Raw genomic sequence first — 19,326 nt, 5'->3', positions numbered from 1 at the left:
CTTCCTCCTCCCCTTCCTACCTCCTCCTCCTGCCCCACCTCCTCCTCCTTTTTTTGTGTCTGTCTCTGTCTCTCTTCAATATTGTCATGTACCAGTTTGAAGACCTGAATCCTATAAGACTTAATAAGATACTAAGTCCATTAGCGGATAAGAAAGTGTCTTTGTACTTGTTCATTTACTCCTTCCTCTGGTTCTCCAGGACTGTGTTGCAGCTTTTTGGCAGGAGGCATGTACATGTATATGGTTAGTGTTGGGCTGAATCCTGCTCTCAGTAAGATTTCCAGAAAAGTATTCCACAGTCGGGCTGATTACAGATGTGGCTAATCCACTGTCCCCAGGCTAATTTTCTGTGCCGCCAGGCATGTAACCTTCTGCTCTCTAGCCATGCCTCTCCGCGCCCCTGCGAGAATGTGACAACCCAAAAGGCAACTTCTGCAAATCGAGACCTGGAAACCGCCGTCCTGCCAAATCTCCTCTGGAAATAGTGAGGATGAGATCTTGGACCACGTGGGATAGGCTATTTCTAATGCAAAAAAGGAAGCGCCTTGAGATTCAGTCCCAAAACGAGCCCACGAACTCCCGCGGGCGCCTTTCCTTCCAAGAGGCAACCTGCCTGGACACTGTTTTTACAAGAAGAACGAATAAAAGCGATGTTTCCTAACGTTTGAAACTCTCTCCCCTCCCCCTCGCCTTTTCCAGAAATTCAAAGCCCCAGACCGACATCGGCAGAGACAGGGAACACATTTTTCTTTTTTGTTCGCCCGCTTCGCAAGAGGCTGGTCTCCGGCTGTTCACTTTGCTGGGTGATGCGTCAGTGCCTCCCCGCGTAACTCTCGCCGCACGGGCGCGGGGGGCGGGGGGGCGGTGCGGCGGTTTCAGAGCTGCCGTCTGATTGGCCAGACGGCTGCGGGGCGGTGGTTTCAGGGCTGCCGTCTGATTGGCTGAGAGGCCGCCGCTGGGCTATAAAAGGGACCCCTGCAGGCTCGGGAGTCTGACAGCACCTTCTCCCGGGGAAAGGCCAAGGGCGCTCAAAACCCAAGCCACAGCTCTTCTTGCCGCATTTCCTCCCCAGCTTGCGAATCCCACACCGAACAAGATGTGCAAAGGACTTGCAGGTCTGCCGGCTTCTTGCCTGAGGAGGTAAGATTATTTTCAGCCACTCACCACGTTGAACTTTCTGATTGACTTTCTTAGTTACTTACCTATACTCCTTACTGACCTAGTTCTTTGGAATTAGAAACAGTGTGGTCTGGGGGTGGGGGAGCTCAACTTGCTAGCTTTCCTCCAAGATCAGCTCAAAATTGTCACTGGAGAAGTGTGCCCCTCTGAATGCTGGCACTTATGTGTTGTTTTGTATGACTTCGGTTTTGAGGGCTGTTCTGATCTTCTCACCGAGCTAGTTCGAATGAAGAATTGATACGAGTTTTCGGACCAAATGCAGTGGTCTGTGATGGCATCCCTGGGGTGTGTGGAATCGTGTCTCTGAGCTTTCCAACGGGGTGGTTTAGGGGAAGATAGCCCATATGAGGTTAGACTACATCACAGACACTGTGTTTTCTGTGTGGTGCTGCAGTATCTTCTACTGTTTATGTCCTTATAAGCAAGTGTGGCAATACAGTATGAGTTCCAATATTAGACCCTCCCTTTTCTTATTGCCCTTTCCCCCAGTTCCTGAAATGCCTTATGCGAGTGATGGTTGAGAAGTATTGATCCTAACAATTCAGTTAAGCGTTCTATAGACGATCTCATCCTGCAGATATTGCTTTGTTGATGTATTGTCTCTTGATTTAAAAAAAGGTAAAACTACTCCATAGCTCCTCATATGCCTTTGGCTTAATTTAAAAAAAAAATTATATATATATATATATATATATATATATATATATATAAATGCTTTCGGAGACTGTTTACATATTAGCCAGCTGAAGAAAAAGATAAGACTAGTGCATATGGTATTATTTATTCTTACAGTTAAAGGCACAAAGTCAGTCTGTATGTATACTACACCCTTGCTTCCCTGCAAATAAAAATTACCTTAAATCTGACTGTAGAAATATCCCAGAAAGCAAGTCTCCTGTGCACTTCTTAGAAGTATACCTTTCAAATATTCTGTCATTCAGGAGTGTGAAACAATATTCTTTATTAAATGCACTTTCTTGGCTGCTTTAAAATGAAGCAGGAGGGTATGGCTGGGAATATGTATGGAGTAAGTTCCACTGACTGCTCCATTACTATCCTGAGATGAAGGGAGAAAATTATTCCAAGCTTCAGTTAACTCCTATGTAAAACCAACCACACAAAATACAGGAGTGTCAGGAAAGAGTTATGCCCTGGTAAGTATTTAGGGAGAGAGATGAAAGGTTGCACTAGTCTGTCCAAGGAGCTGAGAAGCTAAGCTGGGGAGGTAACCTGTATAGCAACAAGGTCAATGACTCTTCCATCTCCTCACTGGTCAACTTCCAATCAACTATTCCAACACTTCAACCCACTAACATCACTGCAGAAGGGCATGAACTGCTCAAGGTCACATAGGCAGTACATGGCCAAGTGCACATCAAATCTAGCTTCCTGACTCACCTCTGAAGTCTTGCTGGTTTTTATTTTATGGTTGCAATGCATTATTAGGACAAATGTAACATCCTTGCTAAAGCATACTTCCAGCTCTTTATGCAATGACTTGCATTGGTCAATAACTCAGATCTCGGCCTGACCCAGCACATGGAAATGTGAAGTGACTTATATTTTGACAGAATCACGATATATATGTATCTTAGAATCACTCGAGCCTTCATGATTATATCTTGCTCTCATTAAGGAGGGTTTTGCATCCCCTGACCAGTCGGAGAAGCTGGGTGGGGGGAGGGAATCAGTCTTGTGAGGAAGAGAAAATACCATTCATATTAGGGGCAATCCAGGAACATAATGGAATTCAAGCTTGCTGGAGAAAGGCGCATTGATAGGCCACCGATATAACAGGAGCCGTCCTAAAATGTCTTTTTATCCTTGTGACTTTATTTTTCTCCTTCTCAGGAGGAAAAGTCTAGTCATTCATTTCTTCTAAAGTGACATTGCTCTTTTAAAACTACTTCTTGGCTTTTATAATAAAAGAGATACAAACAAAAGAGTCATTAACAAAGAGACAGTTGAGCTTAAAAACGTATTAAAAGGTCCTTCTTTCTGAGGAAGTCACGGCTCCGCTGCCCCCCAGCTACCTGTTAAACAGTGCAATAAGCTGGAAGCTCTGCTTTGATTAAAGTCACTAGCTGCAGTGGTGACTCTTGCCTGCTTCTCTGTTGTTTTTAAGGCTTGGATGCCCTTTATAGTGTAAATGCTCTTAATGTGTAGATATTCTACAGGAAAGTAGTAAAAGCAGCAGCAGCAGCAGCAGCAGCAGCAGCGAGAGATTTCTCTAGCAGCAAGCTTGAAGTTGCTCCGATGTTGGCGAGAACAGTGGCATTTACCACCCCCTCCACTTCTCTCTCTCCGTAAATATCCGTAAATAACGTGAATCTCTTGGCACCACTTCATGTGAGGCTGGGACCGAACAGCCCTTTCCCAGGTGATGGTGCCTCTGTAGGTCCCTCTGCTAGCAAGGAGGCAGGTGGAAACGGGAACCACTGTCCAGAAGGTGGCGTGCGGCAGGAAGGCACCTTGTTCCGCAGTTAACTGCTTGCTCTCCCCTTCCCATAAATTACCCAAAGAGCAGTCACGTTTTCACCGTGTTTCTGTTAAGAACACCAAAGCGTTCCATCGGTCAAAATGACCGGTTTACAGAAGAGGCTCCTGCAGCCGACTGAGGGTCTGAATTCTGTTGCAGACAGAGCAGGCTGGGCTGTTGTTTCCTAGTGAGTCGGAGGCAGACACAGCAGTAGGATCTCCTTTTCCTGACAGTTCACGCCGACTTCAGCTCCCATTTCCCGAATAAACTGCCCCTACTCCTTTACTAGTAGTGGACTCTTTGAGCTCTGCCACTAAGGTATCTTTTTAAAAACCTAATTAGCATTATTCTTTTTCTTCTTCTGCGCAGTGCAAAAGATATGAAGCATCGTCTAGGTTTCCTGCTGCAGAAGTCAGATTCCTGTGAACATAATTCTTCCCACAGCAAGAAGGACAAAGTGGTGGTTTGTCAGAGGTAAGAGAAAAGGCCTCTGTGGAGACCCAATGAGTATTAACTATTTAATGTCAGGATGTTCTATGAGGAAAAAAGGAAGTTGTGTTCTTAGTTAAACTAGATGTGGATCAAGGTGGCATCCATTTTCATGAAGACAGCACTTTCATGTGAAATGTCCGTGCATTAATGGAAAGACTGCCTTAATCAACAACAGGTCTCATCACAGGGATGGGACAGAAAATATCTGCATGTTTTCAGGACTTAAATTTCTTGCCCTAAATTTGTATCATGGCATTCAAGTTACTCTTTCTCTCTATAATGTCTCTAGGGTGAGCCAAGAGGAAGTCAAAAAATGGGCCGAATCACTGGAAAACCTGATCAGCCATGAATGTAAGTCTGACGGCTTTCTTCCCCACTAGGATGAGGACAAAAGCTCTCTAGATAGACAAATTATCTCATACTATATTTGATCTAATAGGAAATGCAGACACAATTGGGTTTCTTCTGACTTCCAGACTCAGGAGAACCAGTCTGCTTGAAATTTTACCATGCCCTCGAGCTTTGTGACAGACAATGGGGTGTTCATACAGAAACCATGTGGAAAACCATCTCTCTCACCACATGGGGAGAAGGTAGACGGAAAAAGTTCCAAATATGGAGACTTCTTATGGAATCAGCTTTAGTTTCTCTTTCTCAAACTTACTTTGGCAATTGGTGGCTGCATGGGTGTTTCAGAAACATTAAGACTTCAAACCTTGAGCAAGAAGCACTAGTTATAACTGGGCTCCAATAGATGTCAAACAGATTAGGGCCACCTGACCCCCAATGGCCCCCATAAAGTGGAGAGAAAGTGGTTGTTTGACCCCATGCTTTATTCTCTCAAGCACCTTGGCTTTCTCTGAAATACACTGTCCCAAGAGGCCTGCTAGTGTGATGATTATGGTGGATCTTTCTCTTCCATCACAGGTGGGCTGGCAGCTTTCAAAGCTTTCTTGAAGTCTGAATACAGTGAGGAGAACATCGACTTCTGGATTAGCTGCGAAGAGTACAAGAAAATCAAATCGCCCTCTAAACTAAGTCCCAAGGCCAAAAAGATCTATAATGAATTCATCTCAGTCCAGGCAACCAAGGAGGTAGGTCTTCATGGCAGAGAACTCTCTGGATCTTAGTGAAATTTCCTGCAAGTGGGCTTCAGTGGTGTGGATCTTCAGATCACCTAAGTTAAAGGAAAAAAATCTGATAATGGAGGAGGTCATTATAATCTCTATAATCCCAAATCAATCAGTTAAGAAACTCTTCCATCCAGATGCCTTAGATGATCTCCCTTAATGAGTTATCTGATAAATCTTTCCGTTTGTGAGAAAGAACAAATATATTGCCTTGCCCACCTAGAGGCAGGTGAGCTTTTTACACTCTCTCGCATGAACCAGGGTTGAGCTAACTGTTCTTTTCATTTCTGGGGTAGGGAGGGCGCACACAGATTACTCCCCACCAAGCACGTGGCCTCCCATGCTCAAGGGGGCAGTGTATCTAATACATCTTGGCCTTTGCCCTGCAGGTAAACCTGGATTCCTGCACCAGGGAGGAGACAAGCCGGAACATGCTAGAGCCCACGATAACCTGCTTTGATGAGGCGCAGAAGAGGATTTTCAACCTGATGGAAAAGGATTCATACCGCCGCTTCCTCAAGTCTCGATTCTATCTTGACCTGGCCAACTCTTCCAGCGCTGGGTCAGAGAAGCAGAAAGGAGCCAAGAATTCTGCAGACTGTCCTTCCCTGGTCCCCCAGTGCGCCTGATTCTCACAGGGTGCTGGAGGCCTGAGATGTTAAGACTCTATGCCTGGAAAACCTGAGGCCAAATATCGATCTGTATTAAGCTCCAGGGCTTTATTCACATTGTAGCTTAGTGTTCATGCTGCCTGCCATGTGTGAGTCTCTCCTGTGTAAGAAGTAGATCGAGTTTTGGTGTTTGGTTTCCATCAGGGCAGGACCTCCTTCCAGTCCAGCTTTCCCAGAATTCCTTTAGGGTGCCACGTGAGCAAGTATCCAAAGAATGGTTTTGGAGGGGCAGCTTTCCAAAGACTGTTGCAGGTCTCTTCTCCCAGTGGCCTGACCTCAGGTTGGTTGGTTGGTACATTTCATGTGACATCCACAAGCACATGTATTCTGTTGGCACTTTCTGCAACTCTAGATGTTAAGATATGGTTGATCTATTATGTGTACCTATGTGTGTGTGTAAATAGATGTATACATGTATACATATGTATACATCTATTTACACACACACATAGGTACACATTCTATGTATACGTGTCTATATGTATATATACATATATATTTCTGCAAGAATAGATAGGAAAGACCCTAGGTGCTCATCACTGGAGTGTGTGTACATACCTACATGCATGTACTGATCCCTGGTCTTTCATCCTGCAATCAAACAGGAAAATAGAACCAGTTGCCGTGCAGGCCAAGACAAAAAGGCTAATCTGTGGAAAGTTGATTCTGTAAACTCCACAGGTCTTGTTGGAGACGCATTCGAGGGACTCCATGCATAGTTCAACCACTGACAGCCTCGACGTTGAACAGTATTCTAAAGAGCCAATATCATAAAGAATCTTATGCCTGGCTGACACAGTTCTGTCTTGAGCTGGTTATTACTGTTGGCACTTTTCAGTCCTGAAGCTGCTGGCCTCCCCTTCTCTGCCCGAGTGCTTGGTATGTGGTTATCAGCAGCCGGGCTGGTACGGGAGTCAGGAGAGAAGATGTTTGAGCTGAATGAAGACAGGGAGGTAGGGCCCCGCCAGCTCTACCTGTTGTAAGATGCTGGCTGAGTGAAGGCATCGAACTTCAAAGTTAATAGTCTTATCCTCTCCTCTTTTCTCTTCTCCTGATCAAGGTGCTCTCCTCATTTTGTTTTTTCCCGAGGACTTCAGCCATCAGTTGAGGCTCCTTACCTCACTGCGGGTTTGGTTGGTTGTTTCCCTATAATGGCTCCAGGCTATATACCTCCCCTTACGAACCAGCAGGGTGGGAAGGATTGTATTTTATAAAGGACAAACGTGTTTTTACAAACTGAAAAGCCCTCACAAGTTTCTCTTTTGAAAGTAGGAGCTTGTTCATTCCACACCAGACATCAGGGCTGCACATATCTCTTTCCAGGCTCTGAGACTAAATGAGAGAGGAAAGAAGGAAAAAAAAAAAAAAAAAGAACAGAAAAATAAGATACCAATTGTTAGAACTACTGACTACTGTTTGGAACTTTTCAAGGCACATGAAACACTTGAAAATTTCTCATTTATGTTATTTATGATGTTGTTTTCTACAATGTTTTTATTATTGTATTGTTTTATAAATGGAGGTGCAGGATATCACCTGAATTATTAATGAATGGCCAGGAAGTAATTTTCTTCTCATTCTTCTAAAACTACAGCCTTTGAAGTGCGCACATACACACACACACTCACGCATGCCAATTGCACCGATTTCTTCAGCATAAATTACATGCGTGAGCACCTTGTGGCTTTTAAGCCAACAGACTGGGTTGCAGAATGAAAACACCAGAGTGTATCTATACAAATATCGTTGTATTAAAGATGTAGGTTTTCTCTGTTGTGCCCTTCTTGTCTCTCTGGCAGTCTTACTCCATATTCCCAGTTCTTCCTCAATGTCCTTTTTATTATACCTGGTTCGACAGTTTCGTCTCTAGTTGACTCCAGGATTGAAACTTGTAACTCTATTGACCTTGCCCTATTATAATTGTCACGACTTTCAGATTGTACCTGTGCTCATGAGCTGCTGTCTTACAAAGAGGTCCGGAAGGTTATTCCGAATGAGAAGTAAATTATTTTATGTAATACAATTTTCCAGTGTGTTTTTCAATTGTATTTTCCCCTTATTTTATGACTCTGACATGCTGAGCTTACCTGCTCATGATCTGTGGGCAGAATACTCCTTCCCTTTGCATGCCTGCTTTTATCATGTGCTTGAAAGGCCTCAAAGCTGATGCTTCCAGTGAAACACATGCATCTTAATAATAAGGGTAAATAAATGCTTCATATGAAACTCTCTGCTTGTAAACACATTAATGGTCCACAAAATGTGTGATGAGAAACAGCAGTGTGTAGGGTAATGACAGAATATGGCTCATGTCCAGTCTCCGATCTCCCATGCCGAATCTGGAGAAGGAAGAAGAAAACAAATGTCGTATATTCTGTTCCTGCCACTGCTCTGACTCCCTCTCATCACAGAGTCGAGGCAGACTTGGCTCCAGAGACTTTGCTCGGTAGACGTGGTGATGAACTTGTAGGTCCTCAGTTGAGACTAAGAATGGTTGGAAGAGAATTCGCCTTTCAGAGTTATCCTTCTCTTACTTCCAAGTATCTGTCCGATAGAGAAGGCAGAAACAGAGGAGACTCAGAAGATGGACAGGACCTATAGATACCTGAGGGACAGATTCCTGCCCAAACTGCTTAAAATCCTTCTCCCCTGCCCCTTACAGATTCTGTCCCCTATAAAAGGGGTATAGAATATTCCCATTCATGGATAAAGAAGATGTGGTATATATATACATACACATATATATATACACACATATATATATACACACATATATACTCATAGATATGTATATATATGTGTATGTATGTGTATGTATATATATGTATATGTGTGTGTATGTATACACACACACAATGGAATACTATGCAGCCATCAAAAGAAATGAAATGAAGCCATTTGCAATGACGTGGATGGAACTAGAGGGTATAATGCTTAGCGAAATAAGTCAATCTGAGAAGGACAACTATCATATTATCTCCCTGATATGAGGAAGTGGAGATGCAAAGTGGGAGGTTTGGGGAGTAAGAAAAGAATAAGTGAAACAAGATGAGATTGGGAGGGAGACAAACCATAAGAGGCTCTTAATCTCACAAAACAAACTGAGGGTTGCTGAGGGGAGGGGGTCGGGAGAGGGTGGTGCGGTTATGGACATTGGGGAGGGTGTGTGCTATGGTGAGTGCTGTGAAGTGTGTAAACCTGGTGATTCACAGACCTGTACCCCTGGGGCTAATAATACATTATATGTTTATAAAAAAATTAAAAAACTTAAAAAAAAGAATATTCCCATTCATAGTCATGGGTACAAGGTCTGTTAAGCCATGAGATACCCATTTCCTGAATTCTACCTTTCTCATTGCAAGAGTCAGCTTACAGGGTATTAAGAACCACAGATTTCAAACTATTTTGTGGAAAAGATCCTTTCAGGGACCTGAAGAAAATTAGGGACCATTCGATGAGAAAAATACACAAAGCAATCCAAATTCATCAAAAATATTTAAAAGGAAGTTTTACAACCCCCTTTCCCCCGCAGAACACACAGGGCTGTCCTTCCCCTCTCCCATGAGGGTGTGCCAGACTACCTGCGAATGTGTGATCGCTGCCGCTTTTATATAGTACCATCTTCCAAGTATGGACAGAGGAATTCAAGTCACTGCTATTAGTGACTCTGAGCAGTATGCTTGTCTCCAATCTCCACCTTGCCCATCCTTTCTTCTTCTTCTTCTTTTTTTTTTTTTAAGATTTTATTTATTTATTTGACAGAGAGATTACAAGTAGGCAGAGAGGCAGGCAGAGAGAGAGAGGAGGAAGCAGGCTCCCTGCTGAGCAGAGAGCCCGATGCGGGACTCGATCCCAGGACCCTGAGATCATGACCTGAGCCGAAGGCAGCAGCTTAACCCACTGAGCCACCCAGGCACCCCGCCCATCCTTTCTTCTTGATGGTCAGCCATGAAATAAATAACACATATGTGCAAACTCTTTCTGACTGTGATCAAGGACCATGTTTTGAAAAACACTTATTATTGCTTGTTATATGTCAGATATTATCCTAAGCACTGCATATAAGAAATAAATTTAATTCTCATACCAACCCTGAGATACAGATGCCAGTCATGGGCATGGCCTCTGCAAAACATCTCCTGATTTTTATAAGTGAGGAAACTGAGGTACAGAGAAGTTAAGAAAGACCTTGTCAAGGTCAAGCTGCATCAAGCAAAGCTGGGATTTGAACTGAGTCATCCCTTCTCAGAGGATGGCAGAGACTTGAGCATTTACCAAGTACCCACACACAAACAGATGGAGAGCAGAAAATCACTTTAAAAAACAGTGTGGAGATTCCTTAAGGAATTAAAAATAGAGCTTCTCTATGACCCTGCAATTGCACTACTGGGTATTTACCCTAAAGATACAGATGTAGTGAAAAGAAGGGCCATCTGTACCCCAATGTTCATAGAAGCAATGACCACAGTCGCCAAACTGTGGAAAGAACCAAGATGCCCTTCAATGGACAAATGTATAAGGAATATATGATCCATATATACTATAGAGTATTATGCCTCCATCAGAAAGGATGAATACACAATTTTTTTTTTTTTAATACCCAACTTTTGTATCAACATGGGCGGGACTGGAAGAGATTATGCTGAGTGAAATAAGTCAAGCAGAGAGAGTCTATTTATCATATGGTTTTGATTATTTGTGGAGCATAAAAAATAACACAGAGGACATGGGGAGATGGAGAGGAGAAGGGAGTTGGAAACTGGAGGGGGAGATGATCAATGAGAGACAATGGACTCTGAAAAACAGTCTGAGGGTTTTGGAGGGGCAGAGGTGGGGAGGTTGGGTAAGCCTGGTGGTTGGTATTATGGAAGGCACATATTGCATGGAGCACTGGGTGTGGTACATAAACAATGAATTCTGGAAATTAAAAAAAATAATAGAAATAGAAATAGAAATTAAAAAATAAATAGAAATTTAAAAATAAAAGTTTAAAAAATCACTTTCAAACCTATATGGTCAGGAATAGAGTCAAAAGCATTTCCATCTTTCTCTTCTCCTTCCATGGCAGCCATGGAGATTATATGTTTCAGATTGTGTAGCAGTGAGATGAAGGACCCCTTGACTCACTTCAGAATATCAACTGAGTGAGGAATAAGTCATTGCTGATTTAAGTCATCTGTTTACAAGACTGTTTGTTACTGCAGCAGAACATTTCTTAACCTGAGAAATGCAGAGATTATGTTCTTCATTCAAATATGTGGTTGTCAGTTTATTGTGTGAGGGCAGGCACAAGGGTATGGATGAGGGGACTCCTTTACATTATAACAATTTGCAAACAAAACTTGACTTTGTAGAGACTCCATGACCTGTGATGTGCCAGGCTGTGTCCCAGCACTCCAAGTTAATAATGCTTAGATGTTCAGAATTAGAAATGAGATGATAGAGGGAGGAAAGTAGAAAGAAAAATCAAAAAGAGTCATTCTCAGGGAAAACTCACTATCCATCAGCCTAGGCCCAACATGGGGGAAAAAAAAAGAATCAGCTGAGCAAGCCAGCCAGATAAATTGGCTCATGTAACTGCCAAGACTGAAAATCATAGTGAAAAAACAAAAGGGCTCCATTCACTGAATCAGCTACTGAAGTCAATACATGAGTTTGCTTAGGCCACTGAACTGCGTGATAGCCACTAAATTGTTCATCATTAAAAACTGTGGTGTTAATATGCATTGCTTTCTGGATGTCACACAGAAATATGACATGAGAAAGGAAAATACTGGGTTTTTACCTTTTTGTGGTACAGAATAGAGGCAGAATTGAGTGAGGTGATTGAGGAAGTGTTCACCTAAGAATAACATCCAATGTTTTAAGATTTTGCATCCCAAGTGATAATGACCAAGCTGAGACCAAGGACTACAGAATTTCTGAAGCGCATCAGTGGAGGTCAGTAGTGCCTGGAGAGAGAACTGGGTTTCCAAAGGAAAGCTAAAACTTAATAGTAGCATCTTACATCTATGGTAGGCTTATTATTACAAGTCTATGCTGCGTGCTTTCCATGATCTCATCTAAGTCTCAGACCTAAACTCTGAGGGAGATGCAGTAAGTGGCTTTCCATTGTGGGTGGAGAAAATGTGACACAGGCAAGTTCAGAAATTTACCCAAGATCATACATTTAAAAAAAAAAAAAAAAAAGAAGGCAGGGCTTGGGCCAGAAATCTGCCCCCAGAGCAAACATGTTTAATTACTCTAGTTAAGGAGAAGGGGAAAAGAGGGAGGAGAAGGAAGAAGGACTCATAGTAAACGAGGGGATCCTAACAGGAAGAAATGGAAGTAGAATGGTGAGAAGAGGTAAAAAGATGAAAAGAAAAAGAAATGGAAGACCAGAAGGGATAGAAAACATGAAAGGAAGTACCATGAAAGATCGAGTAGAAGAAACAGAAATAAGACACATGTTGTGAGGAAGGACAGACTGCCAAACAGTCACCTGTGCTGGCATCTGGGTGGCTCCCATCCCATAGCATCCTGCTGCTGCCTGGCAGTCTCTGTGCCCTGTCTGAGCTGGGGCATGTGGAAGGCCTCTTTGGGACTACTGAAAAGAGAGTTTGGGAAGCAGGGCATAAATGCTCAGTTTCTTCTCTAAGGATGACTTTTTAGTTTCCGTTTTCTCCCTCTAAATTTCCCAGATCCTGAGCAAGTCTTTAACCAATGCCCCACCCCCAGCCCAGCCAAAAAAACCCACCAAACAAACAAACAAACAAACCTAAAGGAAGAATGGAAAAGGATAGAAGAACAGGTTAACTTTCCCTTGGTTCCAGTGCGTCACTGCTTTGGGGTGACATTTTACAGGGACTGCAAGTCTTTCAGCCATTGTAGAGGTCATACACCGACAGGACCCCAGAGGGAAGCAGGCGTTTGGCACATGGTCCTGGTCACATTGCTCCTGCTCCCCCTGGGAGGGAAGCCAGCAATGACCGCAGGGTCTAGGTTAAAGGGAATTGCCCCCAATGTGAGTCTGGTCAAGTCAACAGTAGTGCTACTAGTGAGTTAGACCATGGGAATTAGCGGGATTGGGGGGGTGACCTCTTGAGAGTCACTCTTCAGGGTCAACTGGCGGGATGTTCCTTTTGAACGTTGCTTCCACCAATCCATCTGGCTTTTGAGTAACTATATTCTGTCAGGCAACCACATATGATGGAAAATAAATCCTAGCTCTGTCATATCAAAGACAAGACCTGCTCATTCCTTCTCTGACCATCACGACTATATGCTCTGCCTCCCTATTTCTCTTCCCATCTCTCCTCTGTAGGACTTGGTAATTTCTGCTACCCTTGCCATGCTGCTAAAAATTCCAGACTTTGTGCTGTTAGAAAGGAGAACTGCTAGAGCAGTTTGCAAGTTCTAGATCAACTCTTCTTCCCGTTCCTATCTTGGAGACACCTTCCCTTACATGGGACCCTTTGAACCAGAAACTACAGAATCACCCCTGGTTCTTCCTCACTCTCTCTCTCACACCCAGTAGTTACCCTGCTCTGCAGAATTCCTCTGGGTAAGATCATTCAAAGCCTATTCCTGACTTTCTACTGGTGTGACCAAGGCAGGGCCTTCCTCCAGGCCACCGTCATATGTGGCCAGGCTGACTGCCTTCTGGTCTCTCCACCTCCAGTGTGATATCCTCTGAATCACTCTTCCTAACCACCAGTCAGCTCTGAGAGACACATTTGACCTCTCCCTCTCAGGGAGAGGGAGAGAAAATCTTCAATGCTCTCAACTCTCTAGGCGAGCTTTGAGACTATGATTTTGAACTCTCTCTAGCCCCCTGGCCTCATCTCTGATGACCCCTCTGCTGATCCAGGTGTAACGATTTGTGCTTCCTGATGGGGCATGTTGTTAATCGCCTCTCACGATTGTTTCAGCTGGTCTTCCATCCTTCTTCTTCATGCAGCCTCCTCCTACTGCTCATTTTAAACTCAGCTCAAGACCTATCCACAGTGAGAAGCCTTCTCCCCACCTTTGACAGGACTTTATTGTTTATCTGATGTCGAGGCTTCCCTTGATATTCTGTCATGTTTTCAGTGCTACTAGTACAGTGTCCTGTAACCACTGATTTATGAGTGTGTCTCCCAAACTACCCAGCCAATTCCTCAAGGTTACCGACCATGTCTCATTTGATTTTATAATCTCTGCACTAAGTAATGAGCCTAATACATGGAAGGTGACTATTTGTTGACTGAGTGACTGCCTTTAGTTTCCCATAGCCCTGGATGCAAATCAGAAAGTGATCTGTCAGGCTGCTGCCATGAACATTTCCCATACACTGAGTGTGCACATGAGCTTCTCAGGCTTTACTGTAATCTCGCCATTTTCCCTGTGGAAAATGCAGGGATATTTCTCCCAGCCTTGTGCTATGGGTTGGGGGTGAAATAACCAGAATAAAAAGGAGCTGGTTGAAGCCACTTTACAGAGAAAAGAGGATTTAAAAAAAAAAAAAAAGAAGTTGATAGAGTATGAACAGAGTGTTTCTGTATCTCTTCTATACATACAGTGAAAACTTACATATATTTTATATGAATTTACATACAACAAAAATTAACATGCTTTTAAACACATATAATCTTTTTGTTTATACCCACAGCAGAAAACAGTTAACTTTTATTGTTTACTCTCTGCTAATATACCTCTCTATGTGCATGAACTTATTTACTGCATGTAATAACCCTATGGAGAAGAGGCACTAAAATTTATCACTTTCCTTTTAGAGGTGATAAACTGAGGCACAGAAAGGCGAGTACCTTGCCCAAGATCACACAGCTTATACACTGAGGACCCAGGAGTTGGTCCCAGGGCAATGTCGTCCCAGTACCCATGCTCTTTGCTATACTCTCTCACACACAAGCCTAAAATTCTGTCTACTAGGTGATCACTCAGAAAAAGTGCATTAACTGATCACTCTCCCCTTAAAAAAATGTTTCTCTGAAAGTTCCTTCTACTAATCTCACTTTTTTTCTTGGTGTGCTCCTTTTTCTGCTTGCCTCTTCTATTTCTTTTTTTCTTTACATATAATGTATTATTTGCTTCAGGGGTACAGGTCTGTGAATCATCAGGATTACACACTTCATGGCTCTCACCGTAGCACATACCCTCCCCAATGTCCATCACCCAGCCACCCTATCCTTCCCCTCGCCACCCCCAGCAACCCTCAGTTTGTTTCCTGAGATTAAGAGTCTCTTATGGTCTTTCTTTCTCCCTGGTCCCATCTTGTTTCATTTTTTCTCCCTCCTTCCCCTCATGAAATCCGCCCCCCGCCTCTCAAATTCCTCTTATCAGAGAGATCATATGAGAATGTCTTTTTCTGATTGATTCGTTTCACTTACGTCTTCTATTTCTTGTAAAATTCTAACATCTCACTTCCAACTGTGTAACACTCCACTCCGCGTTTCCTTTAGACCCTTCTCCCCTGTCCTACACAAGAGACTCTTGTCCCTGGGGTGATAATCAGGACTTCTAAGACCAAACTAAATCTAGACTAGTACTGTTACTGGCATGCCCACATAGCCTGCTCAGCTGCCTCCTTAATTCCTACATCCCCAATGACGTCTGTACTCAGTCCATGGAACAATTATAGATGGCAGGTGGGACATTCTCCACACCTGCCTTCCATGCTCTTCCCTGATTGGCTTTCCAGCACACCGATAATTGAGAAGTTGAGGACTGTATGACTTCAGCACTAAAAATAAGCACTGAAAGTAAGCTCACAATACTATTTATTTTTCAGGATGAAATGCTATAGGAAATTTGAATCTAATGAATAACCCATATAAAACAAAGGAAAATTGGGGCACCTGGGTGGCTCAGTGGGTTGGGCATCTGCCTTTGGCTCAGGCCATGATCTCCGCATCCTGAGATGGAGCCCTGCGTGGGGCTCTCTGCTGAGCAGAGAGCCTGTTTTCCCCTCTTTCTCTCCCTGCCTCTCTGCCTGCTTGTGATCTCTCTCTCTCTCTTTCTGTCAGATAAATAAATCTTGGGGAAAAAAAAACAAAGGAAAAATTAAAGCAAGTAGGATGGTAATTAAAGGTAAATGTTCAAGTCTATATTTTTAAGTAATAATAATAGTTCTCACTTATTGAGGGCTGATGTTTAACCTGGCACTGGGATTTGTGCTTTGCATTTGTAACTCCATTTAGCTCTTTCAATATTTCCATTTTGCCTGTTAATAAAGCTATTCAGAGTTGAGTGTACTCAACTCATTCACCCCAGATCTCACCACCAATAAACAACAAACTCGGGACTAAGGTAAGGTTAGTTTGAACCCAGAGCTCTTCAGGTCTTAATGACTTAAAATTGTACTGCTTTTAAAAAACCACCTCAAAATGGCTCTCTCATACAGGACCCTGTAAAAGGGGGTGATTTTATGTGAACTTTTTCTCAGTTATAGATAGCCTGATCTAGAACAAAAGAAAACTCATGTCTGAAGCAGAAATTGGGGAAACTTTACATAAATGACAGATTCCACTCTCCATCTCTAAAGATTTGGTGTTTGGGGGATGGATATCTTAAAAAAAAAAATCTATGTTAAATGATCTTGATACATAATAAGCTTGGAAACTATTATTCTAGGGAACCCAGCTCAGAACCAGGAATCTGAGATTGTGCATCAAATAGGTCAGTTCTCATTACTCTCTGTATTAGACTCCCCATTGGCAAAATAAACTTTATAAAAACCTCACTGTATGACCTGGACATAGAAGCTATGCAGACAGAGTAGCCTGCATAGAGTCATTGAGAGATGAGGGTAAAGCGCCCTCGGCTCAGGGTTTTACATGGATAGTGACAATCGAGCATAACATATTAAACATAAACCACACTGGCTCATTTGACATTCATAACTACCTATGAAGTACATATCACTATAGAAACAAAAATAAAAATAAAACATTTTTTGATTTTTTTACTCTCACTATATACAAAAATAAATTCTGTATGTTAACATAATACAAAAATGTTAAAATATTAAAATTACATTTATGTATGCTCTCTTAACTTACTTTTTTCTTATCTATATACTACAGATTTGTTTAAAGATATAATTCCAATAAAAATTATATTTCTAGTTAATAATATTTTTCTTTTAAATATTTTAGTAGGATATGCATATTTCTACTACTGATTTGTTTGGATTCATATTTACCACTTTTTTGGCATTTTCCCCTGCTTGTTTTTTCTCATTTTAATTATTTACCACTTATTATTTTATAAGTTAAATTTTCCGCCTGGGTAGCTCAATCGATTAAGTGTCTACCTTCAATTCAGGTCATGGTCCCAGGGTCCTGGGATCAAGTCCAGCACTGGGCTCCTTGCTCAGCAGTGAGCCTGCTTCTCCCTCTGCCAGCCACTTCCCCTACTTGTGCTCTCTCTCTCTCTTTCTCTGACAAATTAATAAACAAAATCTTTTAAACAAACAAACAAATAAATTTTCTGTCTGAATTATTTTAGAGGTTATTCTGTATACTCTAACATGCATACACGACCAAGCCAAACATTAATCTGTATTTTACTCCTTAACTGGATATTTCAAAGACCTTAGATTTAGTTTGACTTTGATAATCTCTATCTCAACATACATAACATTGCTGTCCATTATTTTGACTTTATTTTTTTCAAATATCCAAAATTGAATATTATTGTTTTCCTAAACAATCAAGACATAGTGCATACCAGGATTTTTATTCACCATTCCTTTCTTTGAGGATTATTTTCCTTCTGCTTAGTTATAAAGCTGTCAAATTTCCTTTAGTGAAAATCTGTGAAAATTATACTCTAACAAAAAAAAATTCTTTTTGTCCAAAATTGTGATTTTGACAATTTTCAATGAAGAAAGATTTTATTCTCATTCTTCAAAGAAAATTTCACTGGAAATATAATTTTAATTGGATGTTTATTTCTCCCTAACCCATGAAAGGTAATATTCCATGACCTTTGAGTCCAATGCTGTGATTGGAAAGTCAGCTCTAAGTGTACGAACTTTTTCCTTTGTAGATATCTTTTTTTCCTATCTGCCTTTATATTTCCCTTTGTCTTCAATTTTTCCTAGTTATAGGTTTATTCATTCTATAAGAAATTACTTGGCCATGCTCAACTATAGATAAAATTTGGAAAATGCTCAAACATGATGTGTTTGATTATTGATGATTGTCCCATTATCCCTCTTATATTCTTTAGGAATTCCTTAGACATATTGATCATTACATCTTATGTCTTATGCCTCAACTCTCCCTCTGGCATTCTGAATAATTTCTTCAGGTCAGTTTATTGTTATTTTGCTTCCAGAATTGTACAATTATCTGTTTAAGCCAGTTTGTTCATTTTTCCTTTAAAATTTTATTATTTTATTATTTTTGCATTTACATTTAACTTATAAAATTTATTTTTATATATAGTGTATTAGAAGAAAAATACATTTTTATCTTTTATCCATGATAAAACTGAATACCCAGAATCCCAAAGATGCAATATTATATTATTAAAATTAATAAAATTTGGTCAACTAACTTGCTTTGTATTTCAAATATTAATAGCCTTTCTTTCTTCTACCAATGAATTCCTATAGATGGAAATAAAATAGATCCCATTTACTACATTTAAGAATGCATTTAGTAAGAACACATTTAAGAAGAAAATACAAGTATACAAATAAAACCATAAACATCTTAATAATCATATAAAGCAAGAAGCTGAGACTCAATGCCATTTTGAAAAGGAATTTTACCTAAATTAATCTATACATGCAATGCAATCCCAATGATAATCCCAATAAGATGTTTTTGGAATTGCATAATATGTTCCTGATTGTCATATAGAAGGAATAATATCAAAAAAGTCACGAAGAAAAAGTATGAAAAACAAGAACAGTGAGGACAGATTTGTTTTACCAAATGCCAGAAATGATGTGACTGCATTCATATCATTAAAAATTAATCTAACCTTAAGAATGAAATGATAGAGCAAAATAACATAACATAAAATACCAAATTATTCCCCAATATATAGTTCTTTTATATAAAAAATTTATAGTGCTTATATTCCATTTCAATAGGGACAAGAAAAAATTATTTTAATATGTAGTGAAGCTTCAACAAGCTACTTATTCTGCAATCCACTTTATAGTTAAAGGGAAACTCAAGGTCTCTAGAGTTTAGAAATATTCTCAAAAAGAAAGTCAGCTTTAATACTTCCTGATATTTCTCTGAATTCACACTTCTACTGTGTTTCTTGGCTTTTGAGAATTCCTTACTTTCATGCCAACTCACTAACATATTTTTTAAGACTGATTTCATATGTTATCCAGCACTCAGTATTGTTCTTACGGCAGATTTGTCCAGGA

General features: G+C 41.1%; 1 protein-coding gene across 2 annotated transcripts; it reads left to right on the top strand.

Annotated features, from left to right (window-relative positions):
- The first annotated feature begins 970 nt into the window (after nt 1–970).
- RGS4 (regulator of G protein signaling 4) lies at nt 971–7,974 on the top strand. Of its 2 annotated transcripts, XM_059146270.1 has the most exons (5): nt 977–1,140; nt 4,028–4,132; nt 4,440–4,501; nt 5,078–5,244; nt 5,670–7,974. In XM_059146270.1, the coding sequence occupies exons 1-5, from the start codon at nt 1,097–1,099 to the stop codon at nt 5,907–5,909; spliced, it is 618 nt and encodes a 205-aa protein (XP_059002253.1). In that variant the 5' UTR covers nt 977–1,096; the 3' UTR covers nt 5,910–7,974. The 2 variants fall into 2 exon arrangements, with proteins under 2 accessions (XP_059002254.1, XP_059002253.1); XM_059146271.1 differs by lacking the exon at nt 5,078–5,244 and having other exon boundaries at nt 971–1,140; nt 5,670–5,881.
- Nucleotides 7,975–19,326: the final 11,352 nt, after the last annotated feature.

The sequence above is a fragment of the Mustela lutreola genome, chromosome 14 (assembly GCF_030435805.1).
Source record: "Mustela lutreola isolate mMusLut2 chromosome 14, mMusLut2.pri, whole genome shotgun sequence".
Classification (NCBI taxonomy): Eukaryota; Metazoa; Chordata; class Mammalia; order Carnivora; family Mustelidae; genus Mustela; species Mustela lutreola.
Note: the sequence above shows the minus strand (reverse complement) of the source record. Positions and strands in the feature narration are given on the sequence as shown.